At 43.3% G+C, this 23,151-nt stretch overlaps 3 protein-coding genes across 8 annotated transcripts in view; all 3 read left to right on the top strand.

The window, feature by feature from the left end:
* Positions 1-3,458, top strand: part of esyt2b (extended synaptotagmin-like protein 2b) — a 30,311-nt gene extending 26,853 nt beyond the window's left edge. For 5 of the 6 annotated variants that reach the window (XM_028970238.1, XM_028970237.1, XM_028970240.1 and 2 more), the window contains 6 exons: positions 109-464; positions 1,133-1,231; positions 1,376-1,507; positions 1,844-1,949; positions 2,187-2,236; positions 2,320-3,458. In XM_028970238.1, the coding sequence (XP_028826071.1) occupies positions 109-464; positions 1,133-1,231; positions 1,376-1,507; positions 1,844-1,949; positions 2,187-2,236; positions 2,320-2,365 (789 nt within the window). In that variant the 3' untranslated portion in view covers positions 2,366-3,458. Of the gene's footprint in view, positions 1-108; positions 465-1,132; positions 1,232-1,375; positions 1,508-1,843; positions 1,950-2,186; positions 2,241-2,319 lie in introns of those variants that run through there. The other variant, XM_028970243.1, reaches the window with a different exon arrangement.
* Positions 3,459-3,667: 209 nt separating this feature from the next.
* ncapg2 (non-SMC condensin II complex, subunit G2) lies at positions 3,668-15,300 on the top strand. Its single transcript, XM_028970235.1, has 27 exons — positions 3,668-3,770; positions 4,066-4,147; positions 4,259-4,450; positions 4,569-4,683; positions 5,538-5,677; positions 5,904-6,038; positions 6,150-6,244; positions 6,585-6,741; positions 7,145-7,237; positions 7,578-7,703; positions 7,943-8,122; positions 8,311-8,463; positions 9,288-9,510; positions 9,600-9,703; positions 10,262-10,435; positions 10,571-10,644; positions 10,746-10,899; positions 11,089-11,271; positions 11,723-11,839; positions 12,130-12,276; positions 12,782-12,881; positions 13,065-13,255; positions 13,742-13,885; positions 14,306-14,409; positions 14,504-14,604; positions 14,717-14,819; positions 14,957-15,300. The coding sequence occupies exons 2-27, from the start codon at positions 4,070-4,072 to the stop codon at positions 15,006-15,008; spliced, it is 3,435 nt and encodes a 1,144-aa protein (XP_028826068.1). The 5' UTR covers positions 3,668-3,770; positions 4,066-4,069; the 3' UTR covers positions 15,009-15,300.
* A 1,942-nt stretch (positions 15,301-17,242) lies between these two features.
* The window catches only part of ptprn2 (protein tyrosine phosphatase receptor type N2), a 152,165-nt gene continuing 146,256 nt past the window's right edge, over positions 17,243-23,151 (top strand). The window contains exon 1 of the mRNA XM_028970236.1: positions 17,243-17,516. Within this exon, the coding sequence (XP_028826069.1) occupies positions 17,447-17,516 (70 nt within the window). The 5' untranslated portion in view covers positions 17,243-17,446. The remainder of the gene's footprint in view (positions 17,517-23,151) is intronic.

Genomic DNA, 23,151 nt, shown 5'->3' with positions numbered 1-23,151 from the left:
GTGTGTTGTAATATTAGATTATATAAAATTAAAAAATGAATGATATTTTCTGTTTATGGTTAAATATTAATTTGAACAAGTGTGTGACCAACACCACTCGTCCCTCAGGTACTCTGTCTGGAGAAGCAAGGTGCATCTGACCAGCCCTCCAACGTGCAAGTGAGGCGCACCGGTACTGTCTCCCCAACCACTAAATGCCCGAGACCCTCAACCTCAGGGGACCCCCAGTTGTCCCCCCAACTCAACCCCACCCCCAGTCCCAGGGTGTCCCTGACGGACCAGATCAACGGCGGCAGCCCGATGAGGGGCAGCTTAGGGGAGGTCCGGCGAAGCAGCTCCAGCCTGGCCATCAGCCACATCCACCGGCTGCAGCCCCACAGAGAGTCCACAGGCAGCCTGGCCTCCGATTCGTCACTGCCCTCGGCCAGCCAGGACCTGCAGAACAGACTCGCTCATTTGCACAAGTAAGGTGAACACAGTGATGTGTTTGTCTGGCAGGAGCCTCCACCGGTATTAGTATTAATGTGAATTATTAATTAATAGTGTTGGCAGAACTGTGGCGCAGTGGCCAGTGATTTTCGGCCTCTTCTTCATTTCCAGTCCACAGACCAAAAACATAAGGGAAAGAATGATTTATTAATAAATACAAATAAACAACGGCGCGGTGGCCAGAAAAAATGGGGAATGAAGGGTAAACACAAACTTGCCCGCAGGCGTGTGGCTGTTGCCAGAACTCAAAACACAAAACTGGTTTGCAACAGAAACTCAAGTTCATGCAAAAGTCCACAAAAATTTCACCGCTGCAGAAGGGGCGGAGTTACAGTCTTTTATAGGCGGTCAGAATTGGCTTCAGCTGTCGCGATCACCTGGAGCCAATCCTGAAGTTTGGTGTAGTGTGAAGAACCTCAAAAAATGATTAGAATGTTTCTGTGTTCTTGGTGCAAATGATTATGAGTTTCTACATCAGCACAGTTACGAGTGGTTAGGTTGTGGGTACGGGGACGTCTGTGCCAGTTCCGCCACTTCAGAATAATGAAATGAACATGGCCTGGCCATAAAGAGATACGACGACTCTAATTTGAACACACTTCAGATAAGGTGTTTATAAAATGTTCTTCTTTTGCTCTTGCAGTGGCTGTGGGCTCAGTCGGTATCCCCTGGGTGAGGTGCAGCTAACGGTCAGACACAGTTCTCAGCGGAACAAGCTCATTGTAGTGGTACATGCTTGCCGGTTAGTTTACAAACACACACACACACACAAAACCAAATGTCTATCTGTTGACAGTCAACTCAGTCGACCTGGTTGTGTTGGCTTCTTGTGCAAGTGAGAAAGAAATACTGTAGTGAAGTGTCGTTTGTTCTGATGACCCCTCAGTAACCTCCTACCCTGGCCTAAGGACACACTGGACCCTTACGTCCGCCTCTACCTGCTGCCAGATAAGAGTCGGATGGGCAGGAGGAAGACCAGCGTGGTGAAGAAGGTCCTGAACCCCGTCTACGATCAAACGTGAGCGCGCTGCAGGTCCTCCTGTAGCAGAGAAGGTCACTGCCGCTCCCTGGAGAGTAACTCTGGATCAGCAGGGTGGTCCTGATCAGCTGAGGCTCTCGGCACTGACCTCATTAGCAACGTTGTTAAATGCACTTCAAGGGCTCCTGTTTGCTGGACTATAACCAGTTGGTTCAGTAATAACAAATGAATATCAGATCATCAAACTATATCAACATCTTGACTGTACACATCTTAGCAACAAATACAAATAAACAAATGAAATGAGTTCAGATGAATTCCTATACATACTGTACTCAGCACAGCTACTCAGGGTGTGTGTGTTTTCCTCCTCAGGTTTGAATTCTCTGTAGCGAACACTGAGCTGCCTAGAAGAAGCCTGGATGTGGCTGTGAAGAACAGTGGTAGCCTGCTCTCGAAACACAAAGGGCTTCTGGGAAAGGTAGTCTTTCCGTATTCTCTTGTACTGCTTTTGGAAACACACTTAACATGACAGTGACCTTCACACGTCACTGTGCTATTAGGTACCATGCAAAGTCAACATTAATTAACATTGCCATGTGAAAGGTGGCAGAACAACCGCATTGAAAAAATTATGTCCAGAAATCAGTCGTAATTGGCAATATGGAACGGATATGTTTTTTGGATTTCAAAATCTTCTGAATTTTTGTTCACACAGGCTATTGTATCATTATCCAGTGACGAGATCAGCAAAGGATGGACACAGTGGTAAATACACACTTGTTTCTGTGCCAACAATGTACACGGTTGCCTTTTTTAATGACCATTTGTGCATTTTGTCTCTTGTTCAGGTATAATTTGACAGAGGATGGCAAGCCAAAAGCTGATCAGGCCTAAAAAAAAACCAGTGGTATACTGTAGTTTAAATGGGCACATCTTCTTTTTAATTACATTTTTTTATTTGTGTGGGTTTTTTTTAAAGATTTGAAACATATCAGTATGTTCTAGTTCAATTTGCCCGAAGTAAGTCAACAAAACGAAACAAACGCAAACCAAAACTAATCAGATTTTTTTTGTGCTGAACGTTGTGCTGAAACCAGTTTGTTGCCTTGATTGCAATGTCTAATATGCAAGGATGCACTTCACCAGGAATTTAATACTGCTATGTGAAAGGAGTTTTTTTTTTTTTTGCATTTCGGTCAAATGCTTTGACTTTTATTAATAATTCAGTACGGCATGCATAGATCAATTTGATTGAAGGAAAAGAAAGTGTAAAAGTACACCCTTGTTTATGTAGTAAATGTTGGCTGGTTGCACCTGTTGGCCCCATGAGCAGTGTGTGTGTGTTTGTGTGTATGTGTGTTTGTATTTAAGCAAATCTTGAATGGAAAGAGCCAAATGCAGACTGTGTAAAGAAATAAAACGTTATGCACATGAACTTGTGACTATTGGAGATAAACTATAAATTTGTTTAGCTAAGAGTACTTTATTTTGAAAGTATTCATATCTCCAGTGTTCAGTATTGTACAGCTGTACAGAAAATTCAAATGTGAAAGAACTTTTTTGGACCTTTTTCCTCCTCCCTTCCAAGCCTCTACAAGGAAGTTCAGACCCTCTGTTGTAATTTTTGGTATCATTTGTACATTATTTCAGAACCTGGAGAAATCAGACCTTTTGCAGCTGGTCGGTAGTTTATTAATGGACATTTAAGCATGCTGAGCATGACTTAACTATTTATTTTATGTAAGAATGAGGATTTAAGAATTGATCACTTCCTGTAAGTTTATCATTTTGCTGCTGGAGGGCTGCTTTTCCAGTTTGTGATCGACGTTTGTGTTGCAGATTGTAGTTTCCCTCCGTGCCTTACGAGACTTGGAAATGGAAATCCATGAATGTGTACACAATGCTATTTAGCACTGAAGACTTTGTAAATGTTTTGATGTATGAGAAAATCTGACTTGATCTTAAATAAAAGGGATATCTGTTTTTATCTGGAATTTTTTTTTTTTTTTTAAAGAAATGTACACATTTTCTGCGGACACAATGCATGTGGCCAGAATTGTGATAAACAGAATTGTGATGTGATGTGGATATCTAGTGAAATTTCGGAACAATTTCCCTTTGAAAAGTTGCGCCTTGCCGCCCTCTGCTGGTGCTTGTTGGACCTGCATTAAAACGTGCCACGCCACTCCACTTCTGGCCAGTAGAGGGCGGTAAACCGGTATTCAACCGAAGGGGGAAAAACACGAAGAAGAAGTTGAAATTTGCGCGGGGAATGAACGGCATACGGGCTGTCAAACCGGTAACGTTATTGTCCTTTTCACACACACACACACGCGCATATATATATTCTGTTAATAATGGACACGATGCCTTAAATGTAGTATATTGTTTTCACTCTGTATATTTAATTAGCCTTAAAATTGCCGGCAAGTTGGTAATACCTTCCTGTATGAAGTCAACATGGAAACAGCGTGATATTTACAGCGAATAGAAAACTACACGAGATTGACGCGATTGGCAAGTGGTGGTAATCATGATGATAATAATAATAACGTGCTTTTAATTGCTTTCGGTGTTCGCGTTGCGGACGACAGAACGATGTCTAAAAGAGGGGCTTTCCTGGACTCCGTCTGCAGGAAGAACACGGAGGACTTTCTGAACTTCATCCAGCTTCACGTAAGAAGAACCCTCTTCCGTAGCGGACATTTCATTGAACGCGACGGTGAAGTGGTGTGCGTTTTTATGCCACGATTCATGCGCCTGTCTGTCTGTCTGGGGGGGGACCAGAAGGACAGATCTGAGCCGTTCGAGCTGCAGGAAGTCCTGCAGGAGCTGGAGGTGGCCTCCAGGAAGGGACTCTGGGCGCGACTCTGCAAGCTGCTGCAGGACACTGTGGCCGCTTGTCCCCCTGAGAGCTGGAATGCTGGTCCCCAGGAGAAGGCTGTTGAGGGCATGGAGGTGGATGGGTCCTCAGCTCTGGTGAGTGGGTGGGCGGGGGGGTTGTCCATGCTGACTTCAGAATATCCCATCTGTGTTGTCATCGGAGTTGTTTGGAATGAATTGTCTCCACCTTTTTACCACTATTCATTCCTTTTAGAAGCGGACCATGATGGTAATTCAGGGGGTGACCTTAGTGGCCACCACCTCTGTGGAAGTTATACAGGATGGAGACACCTACACCACCCTACTGCAGTGCGCTCACCTGCTGAATAGTATGTATCCCAATTGTAATATTGTAATGTTCTCTTACACCACTTTACAAATATTAATATGGATATTGCATTGTAAGTGTGAACAACATTATTATGTTATTTGTAAAAGTAAATTGGTCTTATCAGTTGAAGGTCCCATGGCATGACAATGTCACTTTGGGAGATTATTTAACATTAATGCGAGTTCCCGTAGCCTGTCTATGGACCTGTAGTGGCTAGAAATGGCAACAGGTGTAATGGTCTCCCCTTATGTTGTCATTTCTCATGCTTTGTCCTCCCGGAGAATTTTCCACCCCTAAAAAACATAACTCCATCGACCGTCAGGTCTTTCAGATGAATGAAGCATTGAAGTTGCTTTGTAATTGGATGTAAAAACATTATATATATTAAACCCGGTGACATTTCCGTGAATGCCCACTCACTTCTATAGGCCGTTCACTTCTTCGTCCCACCTCTTTCCTCCTCATTGCCATTTAAAGCTACAGACACTGAAATGGTGCAACCCGGGAAAATCTTATTGTGGAACTGCCTAAAAGTGGCTGTAATTCTGCACCATGGCTGGATTTTGGAATGAAACTTCAGATATAGTATTAGGTCACCACTAAGTCAAGTATAAAAGGGACCTTTAATTCCTAATTTTATTAAATACTGTATGTACATTAATATCAGTAATGATCAGTAACTGTAAGTGTACAGATTAAAATAAAGATTGCACAAATGAACTGTAAGTAAGTAAAGGAGAACTTTAGACAAACTACAATTTGGTTAGGATTTCCGGACAGTGAAATGTACATATTGTGGGGAATCTGTTGCATTGGAAGGTGTTTACCGTGATTACATTATCCGCTCCCTAGACCTGTTGAGTTCCATTCCTGAGTCAGAGGGGGCGCTGCAGCAGAGCATTTACAGTTTTTTTGAGTGCTGGTGGAAGAAAGGCCTACATGGTAAAGAAGAGCTTGGCTTGACTACCTTCCTCTTTTGCCTGAAGAAATCGGTAATTGAACATTTTCTTAATTTTCTTCACTGTGCCATTCATGTTAATGTGCTGTTAATGCATTTGCATATTTTTTTATCTTTTGCACATAATATCCCCTATTGTTATAAAACATTAATGTGTAATTATTTTTGGATTATGTAAATGTACAGTTTTGCTGTTTCACAGTTTGAATGTGAAATTCAACCTTTTTGATTGGAATCTGGTGTGGGTTTAACATGGCCAGGTACCTGATGTGAAGAGACTGTGGAGTTTCCATGAGCTGCTGCTGAATGTTGACTTTGAGTCTGAACAAGGTCGACAGATCACCAACCTATTGCTCCTGTGCTGCCTCCAAAGCAATCACATCAAACGAGATGAGGTAGACATGTTTGGTTCCAATTCCATGAACATTAGTTCGGATGTGCCTGTAGGCTTGTCAGCTGCCTTCTCTCTGTCTGTCCCTCATCATTTAACCTGCTTTATCCTCTAGGGGAAGCGTTTCCTAGTATTCCTCTTCAGCTGGAATGTGAAGTTTATCAGGATGATTCACTCAACCCTCAAAAACCAGCTCCAGTTCATACCCAAGTGAGTGCTGACCCTTTTGTGATTTACATTTGTTTTCCCCCCATCTCCACTATAGAACCTGTTGTTTTTAAGTTGATTTAGGCACCAAGTCTCAGGCTGGCATGACTCACTGCTACTGAAGCGTGATTGACTTCAATTAAGTAGCCATGTGCTCTGCTGTTAATTACATCATTGCAAAAAAAATTGCAGTCATTGTATGACTTCTTGACTGCATGCTGGCTGAATTTCCATGTCCTTTAATTCATTATTGGTTTCATCTTAGTGAGTCACTTGAGTTCATTTATTTTATTAGGATTGTTCTAATCAAGCTATTCAAAATGCGTATTTGTCTTTTATTAAGGGCTGCCACACAGCATGTGGCAGAGATCTATTTCCGGGCATGGAAGAATGCTTCTGGTACTTTCCTTGAGGAGATTGAGTCCACATGCATCCAAGACTTTATGCAGCATGCTGTCCTCCTGCTGAGGACTTCGCCTGTGCTCCCCAAAGTCCGACAGGTGGGCTGGAACACCACAGCCTCTGTAGCCTCTGCCCAGGGTTGTACTCTCATGCGCATAAGCACAGACAGGGCAACATATTTTAAATAAATACATAAGAAATGTTTTGTAGAATTAGTTTGAGCATTTTCTATTTAGCCTGGTGACTAGAGTTTATCATTTTTATTACACCAGAAGATCTGATTGTTTGTAATAAAGTCGCTCTGGATAAGGGCATGCACACACACACATATATAAATCAATATATTTTTAGTTTACTGATAAAATATGATGTAATGATCTTCATTTTAACTTGTGCTGATTTCAGTTTAACATGCAAAGCTTTGGAACACACAGGTATCAAATTGTAATTATTCATAAAGGCACAGTTTGATGTGCTGAAGGTTTCCTCCCTCCCTGGCAGATTTTAAGATACTTTCACAAGCAGAAGTTCAGATCGGGAATTGACGAGATGTTGTACAGACTCTACAAGCCCATACTCTGGAGGGCCCTCAAGGTATAAATCTTATCTCTGAAGGTTTATCCCAATTTGTAATAATCTGATGACTATAATTAAAATATAATTAAATGTTGAATGTGGATCTAAATTGCATTTATTGTCATATTGCAGATTGTGTTGGGCATTTTTTTTTTATCTATTCCATTGGTTTGTTTCACCAACTTTTTTGAAGGGTCAATGGTAAATTTGCTGTTAATTTGCATTGGCGTTTTTTAGTTTTTAATCTAGCCAATTCAGTAGAAATGTTTTATTTTAAATGTTTTAACAGAATACAATCTTGTAATGCAATTTGAATAGATAATGATAAATAATATATCCTCAATTCTGATCTGCATAGGCCACAAATGGAGAGGTGCGAGCCAATGCCACTGTGCTTCTTGCTGAAGCTTTTCCTCTTCAGGATCCCAGCATGAGCAGCGAGACCATGGACCAGGTGGTGCAGAAACAGCTGGATGCAGTTTTTGTAAGTCATAGTAATTTTTTATGTGGTGTGTGGTTCTTAATTCAGGATTAGTCTCGCACTGAATTGCCCTACATCCATATTAACATAGAATTGCTCTGTTTATATATTTTAAAATATAGGTAAACGTTTAATCTTAAATCTGAGATTTTAATATTTAAAAAAAAAAAGAGAGAAGAAGCTTGATATCTTCAACTGGTTCAGATGTGGAAAACCTTTAACGGAAGAATGCTTCATTTCAGTCCATGCTAGATGACCCACAGCCACTGGTGCGCTCCTCTGCAATTTTGGCCACTTGCACCATCCTCTCTAAGTGCTGGGAGCTCATCCCCTCCACCATTCTCACTGACTTCATGAAAAAACTGGTTCTGCAACTCGCCACTGACACCAGTTCAGCTGATGTGAGGTGCTCAGTCTACATGGTATGTGATTTTATTGAACCTGACCTAAAATGAAACATTATTGTTTTTGGTAAATGTTTTATTGGTAGTTTATTGTAAAATCCCCTGTGATAATATAGAATCACTACTGTCAGTTTAGTTATTTTTTTTCTTGTATGGGCAGGTATTTATGGTAAGTAAATAATGAAATAAGTGTCTATGATGTGTAGTGCATGTCAGTCATCCTGGACAACAACATGAGTCATGCTGTGATGGAGAACCTGCTCCCAGTGCTGAGAACCAGCCTACACGACAGTTCAGAGAAAGTGCGCGTAGCTTTCATCAACTTTCTGCTCAAGATCAAAGCGGTTCGAGCTGCAAAGGTGAGCCAGTTCTGTGTGTGTGTAATGGGCAGATATATGTGTATCAAAGCTACCTTGAGTCATCCATGCATAATTTTCTTGGGTGCATTTGGTGCATTTCTATTTGTCAATCCTGAGTCTTATCTTGTCATGTACATTTATAGTTCTTAATGGCTTTTGATTGCCTTTCCATAATAACTTTCAAATCTTGGAAATGAATTCACTACTACAAAGTAGTAGTACAATGTTAGATTACACTTTAAAGCTTCCCTTAAATTCTTTTTTGCTTTTATACATGTCTTATAATGCTATATATACATGTCTTATAATACTATATCTGAAGTCTCTTTCCAAAATTCTGCCATGGTGCAGAATTACAGCCCCTTTTAGCCACACAATTTTTCAGAAAATAACCCACTGGTCCCGCGTGACTGAACCAAGAAAATACATTTGTGCTCATTTGTGCATCCAATCACCAAGCAACTGCAATGCTTCACATATTTGGAAGCCTTGATGGTCGGTGGAGGTCCTTTTTCAGGGGGGAGGGTGGGAAATTCTCTGGGCAAAGTATGAGGGGAGATGACCTTTCCCCGTATTGTGACATGAGGGGAGACATTCCATATCCGATCATCTTGAGTTGCTGCTGTCTGAACGGTGAAGCAGAATGGCCAAAGCACTTTTTATACATATCGCCATTTCTAGCCAATGCAGTGCCATATACAGGCTAGGGAAACACGTATAAATGTTAGTTTAACTTGGGTTAGAATAATTTTCATGATGGGGACCTTTAAGAATCAGTTCATTTTTGAGATCCAGAGATTTGTGTTTGTGTGCGTCATCTACAGTTCTGGAAGGTGTGTTCCATGGAGCACCTCCTGGCTCGACTGGAGAGGGACACCCCCCCTGTGTGTAAGCGAATTGTGGACCTTCTGTTCAACTCCTTTTTCCCCGTAAACCAATCAGAAGAAGTCTGGTGTGAGCGCTGTGTCACCCTCATTCAAATGAACTCCAAAGCAGCCCGCAAGTTCTACCAGTATGTACATCTGTATACCGCCCCTACAAATGTGGGTGAGTGAATATTAATATGCAGGAATGTTTGTTTCATGAGTGTGTGCTCTCTGAATATTTCAACACATTTATTTTACTTATGACTTTAGCCAAACTCATGCTTGCCATTCGGAAGTGTCTTAATGTTTGCATCCAGAGAGCCAGGGAGGAGGACCCCAATGACACCAGCTCCACCAACAAGGAAAACACCAGTGTAAGAGTATTTCTCATAAAAATTCATAAAAGCTTTATTTATAGCACATTAATATAACAAATATTATAACACCAAAATATAACACACTGAATGAGCAGTGGGCAGCCATGACAGGCACCCGGGGAGCAGTGTGCGGGAACGGTGCTTTGCTTAGAACCTTTCTAAATACATATATAAAATACAGTCCAGGTAATTCCAGATATTTTATAAATTTTGGTACCCTGAATGAACTTTTATATCATATTATTACATATTTTATATAACATGATATAATAAAATAAAGCTAATTCAGAGTAAAAAATCTGGAATGACCTGGACTGTATTCTACCATATCCCACTACAATTAATGAACAGTTCCTGTAGCTGAAACCCATTCAGTACAGTTCAGCACAATGTGAGGCTGATGTCAGCGCCATTAACCTTCCACTCATACAGGCCAGGAATTAACATTCACCCATGATTTCCTATTCATTTCCTGAACTCTGCAACTAACGAAGCACGTTGTAAATACGTTTTTGGAGAAACAATTTCCTCGCTGAATGCGATATTGATTGGCAGGTGCTGGATGACGTGCTGTCAGTGCGGGACACGGCATCCATGGCTCGTCTCATGGAGGTCATTGTGATCTTGTGGAGGAGCATTGAAAAGTCCCTCCAGCATAATGACGAGGCCCAGAAATATGTTGTTGCAAAGTTTGCCTCTGTGTTGCCAGAGTATCTAAGAGTCTTTCAGGTATTGGTTTTATTTTTTGGCTTTGCTTTTGCTATTCATAATCCACCAAATACTTTAACTAGCACAAGTTATGTACATTGAGATGTAATTTATTGATATGTGTAAAATGTGTGTGTCTCACTGTGTTTGGCTCAGGATGATCGCTCCTGCAATGTCCCCCTCCTCTGCATGGCCTCCCTTCTGCCTCCAGCATCTGTGCCCACAATCAGGTCAGGACAACATTTATTTTTAAATGTTCTTAGAAACACGGCCCAATGTACTGTGCAAGTGCTTCCACTTACTAATTTCTCTCCCTCTTTCATTCGGTTAGCTGTGGAGTTTTGTCCCGTTTGAAGAAGTTGGAGGTCGGAGCTCCTGTATCTCAGTACAGTCTCACTTTAGACTGCTTGTGCAGCTGGGGGCAGGCAGCTAGTATCCTGGAACTCATTACCGATTGGCTGACTGAGGCACTCCCCAAAACCTCTGTATGTTACTATAGTACAGTTTCTGTATATTGTTGATGCTTCATGCTAGTTATTAAATAGCTTAACTTGTTTTATTTCTTTTCATTTAGATTCATATTATTTTAGCAGCCGTATTGTCAGAATTATGTATAAATGTGACTTGGCTTTTACCAAGCTACTAATCTAATACAGAGTCTTTCACCTACTCAGGGCAAAGCAGATAAAAACAGCTCTACTCGCCGAGTGCGTGTGCAGGATATGGTGGAGGCCAAGCCAGACCTGGTGCTGGACTACTTAGAGTACATACTGACCCACCCAAGAACACGTGACTGGGTCCTTTCCCTGCCCATGGGCAAACTCAAACAGCTGCTCAAGGCCCTGAGCTCCTGGAAGGTGCTTTGGGAATTCTCCTTTAGTAGCCATAGTTAGCAATATGTACCCTTGTGTAGTTTACATGTTCACAGGTATGACTCAGCATTTCAGAATTCCTTAATCTCTTCAGCAGTATTTTGTAGTCATTTTAGCCTAGTATTTGTACCTAAAAATGTTTTGATTTAGAGCTACTTTAAATTCTCTGGAGAACAATTAAAATGCTTTTACGTCCTAGTGGATTGAAATCATGCACCTCATTAAAAGCACTGTGCTAGGGCCTTTCTGCAGAATATGCTTTGTTTTGCTGAGGTAGCAATAGCCTAATTACATAATTTCAGTAAAGTAGGCATTGTAGAAAGTGGTGTTTCTTTTTTGACAAATGTTTAATACAGATTATTAAAACTTATATAAACTTGTCAACTGTTATGTAATTGTCTCATGAAGCTTATTAACATTGTGTGCCTGTGTGCAGTTGGTGCTCTACTCTTGTGTCAGCACAAGTGTGAAGGATGTTAGTGCGCCCAACACCGAGACTGCACTGAGAGCCTTCAGTCTGCATGGTCGCCTCTGCATCCATCTGCACCACAGAGTGAGTCCTATAGTCAGTTGGTCTTCATTTTGAATCATCTGTCCTTCAGCGCATGTAGGCCACCTTTCAGCTCCTTACTCAGAAAGTTGTATATATACTGATGGGGTGTCTGGGATTCTGCACTTTTTGTAAAGCCCATTTGGTCTGATCTCGGTTTAACCCCAGTTAAAGCTCCCCCCTCACTTCTCACCTTCTCCTTGTTTTATTAGTGTGATGTTGTGGTACACCAGGGTGATCGACAGCTTCATTTACCATTAGAGCTTAATGCTTCCCTCTGATTCCCCTCTCAGTTCCCAGAGGACCGGGGCTTCCTGCCTGATCTGGAGCACTCAGCAGCATGGGTAACGGAGAGGATCCTGCCTTTAATGGTTGCCTTTGACGACTCTAATGGAGGCATTTCAGAACAGCAGCTGAAGCTCACCCAGAGTGTTGTGGAGGTGGGAACAGATCCTATTTTGATTTCATCCATAACTATTTTTAATATATGTGCAAATGTTATATCTGCAAATACTTTCACTTCATATATTGTGTTCTGCTTTAACCTGATAGTCAAGATGCATGTTAAAAGAGATCTGAGAACTGAAACGTATGTGAAACGCTTGATAACAAACATTTATTATAACTGGTTTTTATTCACATACCTATTGTACCCATGTTCTCTCATCTCATTTATGTGCTGCCGTTCTCCCTTCTGCAGTGGGTGGCTCTGCATCTACATATTTATTTTCATTTGCATACCACCATTATACTATTAGATGCAATTTTCCTTTTTCTGTGCAAAAGCTTTGTGGCATAAACTATGTAGAAAATTAATATTTTTTGATATTGTGGTTAAAGCATCCATGAAAAATTGCTGTATGCCAGTTATGTCATTATGTCAGGCACCCAAGTACTGAGGCAGGGCCAAAATAAAATATGTCTATCCCTTTGTGTTTTTGACAGAATTGCTTGGCTGTGTTTAGAGATGTGGTGAATGTTGGCTTGGCTGACGCAGAGTTCAAAGGTCAAGCCCTGGACCTGTGCTCGAGGGTCTTGTTGTCAGGTAGGACTTCTAATACATACACACCAGTGACTTGTACACACTTGTGCACCTGTAGCTATTGACTAGTAGCATGTGCATTGTTTATAAATGTTTGTAACTATCAATGTCAGGTTTTGCAATTATCAATAGAAGTCAGTTTTTCGAATAAATATTGTGTGTGTGTTTTCTCTTCTGTTTTTGTAGACAAGGGTTATGTGTGTATCCCCCCCTTGCTGTCTGTTCTCACCATGGTGGCTACAGACTGCATGTCCCAAGATTCATCAGGGCAGAATGAGTCTTTGTCAGTCCACACTGGTGTGATAACCAACATCTTCCACAAGACCCTGGAGGTGTTGGCGGGTAGACTGCGCAAAGAGAGAGAGGAGGGAGAGCAGGTGAGGAGAAGCATTGGCGGCAGTGGTGACAGGGGGTCACCATGGCAACATGGCAGAGGCTCTATTGAGTTTTCTGCAAAAAGAACCGGGAAAGTGTGCAGTAAAACACACATGCTGTTACAACTACTCTTCTGTATCAAATCGAAAAATGATATGGTCCTGATAAAATACAGCCCTGAAATGAAGCTCCTGTTTTTAATGGTGCAGGAGTGGAACATTCAGGTCAGTATGTTATTATTGAGGCTCCTAGTGAATGTCATGAATTATTGAACCTATTTTATGTAAGGTCTGTATTTTACTGTATACTGATGCATGATTGCACACATATTTGCTAGATACCCGTATTATATTCATAATCATAACATTTTAGTGATTTGTGAAGTGAAGTGTTTCCTTACCCGCTAGGCCACCTCTGTCCTGTTGTGTTAGGATGCTTATGTGTGTAAGAGATCTAGAGTGCGACCTCTCCCGTTTCTAACCCTGCAGGTTTGTCACTCTGCCCTGGATGCATTGGGAGGCTTCCTGAGTGTGGCGCAGGAGTGGGTGTCAGTCTGGCCTGAGGGACACAGTGGTGTTTTCTCCTCACTCTTTGCTGCTCTGATTGTAGAGACTAGCCATGCCGTGTGCAAGGTTCTGCAATAAACACATATTTTAGAATATCTTTGTTAATAACTATTTCAGAAATGTTACAAATGTGCATTATGAATACATAACTACTGCAGATTTTGTTAATGCATCAGTTTATTTTTGTGGGCTTAATTGGTCCCCATTATGATGCACTCAGATTGCAATACAATTTATGAAAGCTGAAAGCATAATTAATCCATGATATACATAATCATATCATTCATATCATATCCATCATTTATCATCACTTAAAAAAGCTTGCTATTTTCCGCATGGTCTGCAAGAATCTGCAGTGTATTTGGCTTCATATTTTATTGCCATTTTCAATTCTTAATAAGGATCTTAATGAGATATATAATGAATTGTGATCATGTTGTATGGTATTTGTGAACACAGCATTTGTCTCATACCCTCCACTCCCAGATCTCACATGTGGAGGAGGTGATAACACCAGAGACGGCTAAAGACCTGCCACCTCTTTCCAGTGTCATTTTAATGGCAGTCCTTAAATCCCGTGCAGTCACCAGGTATAGACCCTGGCCATTATCTTTCATTTTCTGTTTCATGGTAATTGTGTTTGGCTCGTGGTTCCAACCTCATTAACCAATGAATGCATTCTAGGTCTCTTCTCTCTGTAGCCGCCGAGTCTCTGGACTCAGAAGAGATAGATAGCTTGGCAGGACTGGCTGCTGTCACACATGTCCTTACCGTTGTCAGACAGTGTGAGTAACACTGGAGCTCAAAATATATAAAAATGTAGGAAAATAATTACTAAGAGCATGTCGGGATGCACCTGCGGCAGGTCACTGTTTTTGACCATTTTTGTTTCTGCAGCTGGCAAGTTTAAGGCAGATCTGAAGTACGTCGCTACATCTGCACAGCGGCAGCTGCAGTGCCAGCGTGCCAGGGCCATAGAGAATAGTGAAGAGATTCAGAGGTAGGCCTGTTCATTTCTGGCAAGTTCTGTAACGTCCACGCCAAAGTTTAACGCATCAAGACGTGTTGCCTTTGAGCCATATGTAGTATGATACCATCAACTTCTCACCTTGTACTTTTAATTTTCTTCTTCTTCAGATTGATATATGAGTCTTCAGTGAGAACTATAAATGAAATCCTGATGCCTTGAAGAATCATTGGTCAGATGGGGGGAAAAAAATTGCTTCCTATATTACATACACTTTCATAATATTGACAATGTTGTCTGTGCTTTTTATCATACTTTTGTACAATTGCAAACATCATTGCATCATTTAAACAATAAATATATTCCTCTATTGAACATATTATCTAGTTTGCCTTTGTGTGGTTTGACCCATTTTTATATTTGTATGTCAGTCTGTGGTAAGGAAATGCTCATTGATTTCCCTTTATCACTTTATGCATCCTTCAATATAAACTGTATCCAACTCTCAGCTGTACACCCCTGAAATTAAATTAATATCTTGTGTATGCTGGATTACTGTCCGTCTTTATTGAGGTCTTGCCTGCTTATTCAAGGTGCGGGCTTGCATGTGTGTGTACATGCACATGTGGGCATATTTAGCTGCTCTCCACGTACACTGAGCTCTCTGGTGCAGCTGGGGATTGAGCAGGGCCGTCCCCCCACCTCCCGCTGAGTGGCAGTGAATATAAATAGAAGTTCTTCTGGAAAGAACTAACCCTCTACCACCCATGCTGAATATTGGGATACAGCTAATATTTCACCTCTAGCAAAGGCGATTCTGGCTCTGCACAAGCTTCTGGTTTGATTCCTGAATTTATTTTGGATTTCGTTGTCCTACAGTGTCACTTTCTATTGTAGTATTTTTATGGGGAAATGTGGTCAATCTGAATCAAATCAAATCAGACCCCAGTCATTGTAATGTGTTTGGACAAATTGAAATGAGGACACTGAAAGGGCAATCACTGCTGATCTCTTCTGGGAAAGTTTTTTTTTTTTAAGAAGAAGAAGAAGCACAAAAGATTGTGTAGGCCAGAACACTAGATTTACATTTACAGCATTTATCAGACGCCCTTATCCAGAGGGACTTACAATCAGTAGTTGCAGGGACAGTCAGCCCTGGAGCAACTTAGGGTTAAGTGTCTTTCTCAGGGACGCAATGGTAGTAAGTGGGGTTTGAAGCTGAGTGTGTTACCCACTAGGCTACTACCACCCAACTCTATGAACTCTAGGTCAAATGACATACAGATGGGACACTATATGAAATGATTTCTGAAAGGTATTGATTTGAGATTCAGATATTCATTAAAAGTTTGTTGACATATTTATATTTGTTTGTTGGTTTGCCTGCGTTCAACCTGGTAAAGCCCTGCTCAAATGGTCAGTCTCTAATTTCAATGGAAGGTTTATTTGTACAGTGAAACAAAACAATAACAAAAACCCAGAATTTTTTTTATAAATAAATTTGCATTTTCAAATGCAAATTTCAAGTATTTGATCTCTTTGCAGAACATGCTTTAGTACTTGGTGGCAAAATCAAATATATCATGGGGATTTTTTTCCCACTCCTCTTTGCAGATCCTCTGGATAGATTAATTGGTTCTATGTACATTGTGAAACACTGCAGCACAGCACACGGTGACACAATGAAATGTGTCCTCTGCTTTGAACCATCACCCTTAGTGAGCAGTGGGCAGCCATGACCGGCACCCGGGGAGCAGTGTGTGGGGACGGTGCTTTGCTCATTGGCACCTGGGTGGCTCGGGATTTGAACCAGCAACCTTATGATTATGGGGCCGCTTCCTTAAAAGCTAGGCCACCACTGCCCCGATGCCCCAAATGTTGTTGATTAATAAGGAACATTACATTAATTAAAATGCTAATTAAGTTTTTAGTTATTGTTCTGTCTCTCAAAATACCATTGGAATTAGAGACTGATCATTTCTTTGTAAGGGGGCAAACTTAAAAAAAAAATTTACTCCACTATATGTATTACTGACTAGCAATCTAGCTATAAAACTTTTACATTTACAGCATTTATCAGCTATCCAGAGTGCTTTACAATCAGTAGTTACAGGGACAGTCCCCCACTGGAGACACTCGGGGTTTAGTGTCTTGCTCAGGGACACAGTGGTAGTAAGTGGGGTTCATTACAGCTACTACCACCCCAATGGTGATAAATTAATGTTATGGGCCAGGCTGGCTACAGTGCCAAAAACGTTGTTAAAAAGAATTCTCTGAATTTAAGATTTTTAATTTTTCTTAAAGTGGTAAATCTAACCACATCCAAACCATGTTATCAGTTAGTTAGTTGGTTAGATTGCTAGTTAGTTAGTTAGTTAGTGACCTCCGGGCCCTGCCTGCAGGTAACGTCCCGGTCACGTGCGCGCGCGCGCGCGCGGGTGCGGGCGCGCGCCCGTGTAACCGTGACGTCACGGCTCGAGGAGGCGCGCCGCTGTCCGGGGTGCTGAATCCTCTCTCGGATGCGAGCGGAGCGACCGTGCCCTCTCCCCCCCGTCCACCTCGACCCTTCCCCGGGGCCGGAGCCGAATTTGAGCCGAGCGAACCGCCCGCCGCGAGCCGCCATGAGGGTTTAGCGGAGGTGCCGCCGAACGACGAACAGGATGGCTGCTCTGGGCTTCACCCTCTTCCTGCTTTTAGCGCTCCGCGCACTCGCCGGCGACAACAAATTCGGTGAGTTCGTCCCGTGCTGATCGCGACACACAGACGTGCAACAACTTTGTACTCAAAAGTGTCAACTTGTGGACGCGGAACACGTTCCATCAACTTCGAACGCGTTTAGCTGGAGATGCTGTAGCCACGAATCCCTTCCACGGATTCTCCTGAATTTATAACGTGCCTGGAACGGTAGAAAAATCAAAAGGCCCCTGAGGAAGGCGAGTGATGGCGCTATCTGCCAGGCTGCTTCTTCAAGAGGAACCCGTGTTGAAGCCACCAGTTACCCTGCATTTCACACACACAAAAAAAAAAAACCTCTTACAACCTTACACCTCAATAGGTTGACCTTTACTCTCATTTTGAGAGTAAAGGTCAGCCGTGGGTCTGGGGCCATTACCGCACAGAGGCCTGCGGCAGGAACTTTTTCCCACTGTGACAAGTTATAATGCGTTGTAATGTGTGGAAGACGAGGTGGAAAAAAACCATTCAGGGCGTTCTTGTTCGGCAGCCATCTGTGTGCTTCTTTTTCTTTTCTGCTCTGTTTTCCGTCTTTCCCCTCCACACACACACACACACACGCACACACTCCAAAGCTGTCCCTTTGTCACTTCCTTTACTCGTCAGCATGTCTCAGCGAGTGGCCGTGTTTTTGCTGTCTTGACTCTTTTTCCCCCACTTTCTCCGGCGTTTACCGTCATGCCTGTCTGTCCAGCTGTCTGGTCTCTCCTGACCTTTGCCCCTCCTCTCCTCCGTAGGAAACAGGAAGGCGGTGGTTGAAATTCATGACGGGAGAGTGTCTATTTCCTCTGAGAGATGACGAATTCGTTGTTCATTTTTATCGTAATTTTTTTTTTTTAACTTTCAAACCACCCCATCCCTCCATCCAGGAGCTCGGCTGCTTCGATTGTGCGTGCTGGTGCGTTCTTTTTAATTAGCCCCCCGGCGAATTGCACGCCTTCCTGTGTCTGGGTGCGTGGGAGGCAGACGCTCCGCACGGCAACAGCGACCCGACGTACCTGGGCTATAAATACGCGGCAGTGGAGGAGCCGCGTGAAATTAATCATCTCTTCCTCCATCCCTCCACCCACCGTCTCTCAATCCCGTCTCCACCGCTGGCTTCGGGCCTTCGCACCGCTTTCCGTCCGCGCGCCCCGCGTAAAAGTCTTGACGGGGCTTCTGCTGCGCGCAGCAAAACCGGTTAGATTTATGGGACGAAGAGATCAATCGATGCAAGAATGCGAACGCGTTGGCGCGGAGACAAATGGAGGCCGCGGATGGTGTGACTGATGGTCACAGGAGATGGTAACAAACACCGGGGGGGGGGGGTGCGTACTAATACCGAGACGGATGACTGCTTAGATGAATGCCATGATGAATCATTTGGGGTGAGCGCAGCGGCCCCTGGTCTCAGCCTCGTCGGTACTTCGTGTCTGCTCCATCGCGGGTCTGTGGTGGGTGGCAGTAGAAAATGGCTTCTGCTCTCAGCAGAGACAACCCCCCCCCCCAAGTGTTTCAGTTTAATGGATCTCCGGGGGAGAAACGCGTTGAGCGATGCACGCATACAGGCCTGATCTCATTTACCGGCCCTCCACCGGCCGTGGCCACGCCTCCACCAGCAGCGTTTTCAGCTCAAGGTGGACGTTACGGTAACATGAGACATCTCATTGGCAACCAAGTGTGGTGTGACAGATGTGAAGTCTTAGCATATATTCTACATCAGTGATATACGGGAAAATAAAGACTAAATCTGAAATTTGTTAGACTGAAGGGTCGGTCGCGTAAGATGCAACGGTTCCACCAAATATTCCATCCTAACAATGATGGCAATCATGCCATTGCACCAACTTGGTGGTAGTAGCCTAGTGGGTAACACACTCGCCTATGAACCAGAAGACCCGGGTTCAAATCCTGCTTACTACCATTGTGTCCCTGAGCAAGACACTTAACCCTAAGTTGCTGCAGGGGGGGACTGTCCCTGTCACTACTGATTGTAAGTTGCTCTGGATAAGGGCGTCTGATAAATGCTGTAAATGTAAATGTAAACTTAAAAAACTGAGTCAACGGCAGGAGGGCCAGAAATAAAACTGTTCCACTCACCTTCACGGGGGGTAGACTGATCAAGGTAGACAAAGTGAGGGTGATTTTGTCCTTGTGATACACAGCAAGCGCAGAACACAACAAAATGTGCATTTAACCCATTATAACCCTTGGTGGGCAGTGGGCAGCCATGAAAGGCGTCCGGGGGAGCAGTGTGTGGGGACGGTACATGAATCAAGGGGTCCTCAGTTGCCTTCGAACCCACAACCCTTCAGTCACTAGTCCACTTCCTTACTCGCTAGGCCACCACAGCCAGACGGACAGAGCAAAGACAACACACACGGACACAGGTGAACACGATCGGGGCAAGAGTTCACTTACCAGGAGTGTTCCACCCACCCAATGTGGTGTGACTGCAAGACACGAGTGTGAAAAAGATGTCAGCGATATGATCTGACCTTCAGTCGCCAGATATTGACCCAACTCGCGTCTTAAAGTGACGTCTTATGCTAGCCGTACATCTCTCACAACCAAAGACAAGCCATAGAGTTTATAGTCAGGCATGTCACAGCCTAGTCTCAGGCTATGGTTTTACCGTGTCTTCTTCCCGATGTTGTTGTTGCGTAAAGCTCATCCATTGGTCACTATTTGCATGAGCCAAGACTGAAAAACATTACGATAATATCATACATGTTGACCATTATTGTAGTGAAATTGGCTCAGATTACCACCTTAAACTAGGCAACAAAGGTTCCATCCCTGCAGCAGGCTGTTTATTTACATTACGTACATTATGCTAAAATATTAGGTGTGACCGATTACTTCAAGTTTTTTTAGGTTTAGCCAGTGGTCACTTGTTTCAGTGTGTACGGTGACAGGAGTGGCGTGCAAATTCGTATCAAATGCTGATTAAACAGTATAACGACTCTTCCTCGTCCTGTCTCACTGTCTTTCTTGCCCTCTCAGGATTCTTTCATATTTCCTCATTATTATTTTATGCAAATCAGTTTCCTCAGAGCCAGAGCCGTCTGAAGGTGCCAGATGGGCATAAAGCCTCCCCAAAAAGCACAGTGGAACACAAAGTCTGAGAGATGCTTTCCACGCATTTGGTCTCCTGTCCACTGTGATTTTGAATTTAATCTCTTTTGCCTTGATTGTGTGACAGCAGCTTTACTGGCATGCCTGTGTAAAAATAGCAGCAAAATGTCCACGTCCACGCACGTGTTTATTAGGCAAATCATATTACATGACCAATTCTGCATTAAAGAAATGAGCTTTTAGCTTGTACTGGCATTGCTTTTGTTTTATCGTGTTGCTATGGTTGCATTGATTGCGTTTGCTGCATTAATTCGGAGCTGGTACAATCTGCGCATTAATCAGTTTTAACGTGATTCAGAGCAGTCCAAAATAGAATTGTGCCCAGGATATATACCCCCCCAAGGCTATAAGTAGAACGGTACTTTTTTTAATATGCGCAGTGTGGTCCAGTTGATGCTTTTGTTAATTAAAAAGCTTTGTCTAGCTCATCTAATCCCGATGCGTCTGAATATTAGTACTGTAGGAAACGTGGTTGAAACGGCTGTATGCCGAACTGAACAATCCTGGTTGGTGTGAAGCAACTGAGTATCCTCATAGCGTTCCTTCTTGTGAAGGCCCGTAGCTCTGTTTTCACGTCGTTGCTAGGACAGGAACCGTCTCAGAGGGTTAATTTATGGCCGGCTTTGGCCTTGTTGTTGTTCCCATCTGTGCTTCGACAGATAAGAGCCCTTCTCACCGCTCTGGAAGGTTGTGCTGCCATGTCGGCCCCTGGAAAGCCAGGTTTCGGCTTATCTTGGCCTGTTTCCATGTCTGATGCGCCACCATGGTCCAGAACGAACCCCCATGGGTTCCGAAGGGTCTCGGGTCTTTGCTGTCATACCTGGATAAACGTTCAGTTGGGGCGCCACTAGCCACTAGCCACTAGCGCTGATAAAGCGCGTTGAAACCTGCTTTGTGCGACATTGCGCTCACGAGGCTACTTAGAAATATTGCACAATATTCTTTTTCTCCATCTGCCACTACTGAAAATGTATTTTAATGTCATTTGCTTTTCATACATTTCCCTTGGTGTACAGAGTTGATGCAGCCACACCTGCTCCTCAGCACAATAAAGGAGCATTTTAATAAACTGAACAGATGAAAAAGCACCTTGCATGATCATCCTTCTGAGTTCAGCCCTGAACGCTCCATATAAATGGCCATATAAATGTTTATCATTTGTAATTGCACCATTTCAGCATTCGTTGCTTTGATTGCTCTGTGCATCTAGTGGCCCTTCACGTCCACTTCAGCGCAGAGGGGAAGTAGAAGGTAGCCGGGCATCCATGACAGAAATTGTATTTTTTTGATGGGTGATAGCGGGGGACAAGTGGCCTCATATACTCCATTTTGATGGGGGTCGCAGGTGAACTGCAGCTGCTGAGCTGTTCACGAGGAGTCAGCTGACTTTCAGGATGGATGAGGTGGGAGAGCAAACATCTGTCTCCAGCATTGATCTTTTGCCTGCTCTTGTCTTTGAGGCTGATGGTGTGTGCATATCTGTAGACATTTCGGCTTGGGATGGTCCTGCATGTGTGTGTGTGTGTGTGTGTGTGTGTGTGTATGTGTGTGTTAAATGATTTGACAGGTTGCCATCGATGGCCTTTGTGTCCTTTAACCCACATTGACACATTCTGCTTGCTGTGAGCGACCAAACAGGCCTTCCGCCTTCTGCAGGTCCTGCCAGCATGACATGAGCAGGTGAGACAAGTGCGGCCTGCTGTTAACCACAATGACGCATCACACAACTCTGTGTGGAAAATAGAATACTATGGTCTTGACGGAGTGGACGCCGGAGCTGAAAGTGGGACATGACGATCCCTGCACGTGCGCAAAGTTGCAGATGGCATGGCTGCCTGAGTGTGTGGGGATTTTCATGTCCCGATCAGTTCTGTGAGTGTGATATTTGGCTGTCACCACTGGCCATCTTACGGGTCATCTGTGGCTTGCGGTTTGAGGTTTTCTTCAGAAATGTGTAAATGAGGGAGCAGTTGGCCGTGCGCTTCGACCAAAAAATCGAGAACGTTCCAGAGTGTCGTGTGTCTTAATGAGGACAGCGTGAGCATTCAGTTGAGTCTGCTGCTGCACTGAAAAGCCGGTTTATTTACATTACGCCAATGCTAAAATGTAAGGTGTGACAGATTACTTCGATTTTTTCACGTTTAGGCAGCGTACGGTGGCAGGAGTGGTGTGCAAATTCATATGAAGTGCTGATTAAACAGTATAATATTCATTGTCTCCCTCTTTCTTGCCCTCTCAAGATTCTTTCATATGTCCTCATTATTATTTTATGCAAATCAGTTCCCTCAGAGCCAGAGTTTTATGACACTGTGGAGAAACCGCTCGCTTGTTTTTACCCACAGTTCCTGTTCTCTGTGTTGTCCTGACGGGGGATCCCATGTGACGTTCATTAGGAGGTTGGGTGAGGTCTCTGTTCAGGCTTTCCCCTCATTCTCCCCGGAGTTCACTGCATTACTGTGACTTTAAAATTGCTCAGAAGGTCAGGAAAAGGTCACCGTGTCTATTCTTGCCACCA

The sequence above is a fragment of the Denticeps clupeoides genome, chromosome 2 (assembly GCF_900700375.1).
Source record: "Denticeps clupeoides chromosome 2, fDenClu1.1, whole genome shotgun sequence".
Lineage (NCBI taxonomy): Eukaryota > Metazoa > Chordata > Actinopteri > Clupeiformes > Denticipitidae > Denticeps > Denticeps clupeoides.
The sequence above is the reverse complement of the archived record's forward strand: the minus strand, read 5'-3'. Positions and strand labels throughout refer to the sequence as shown.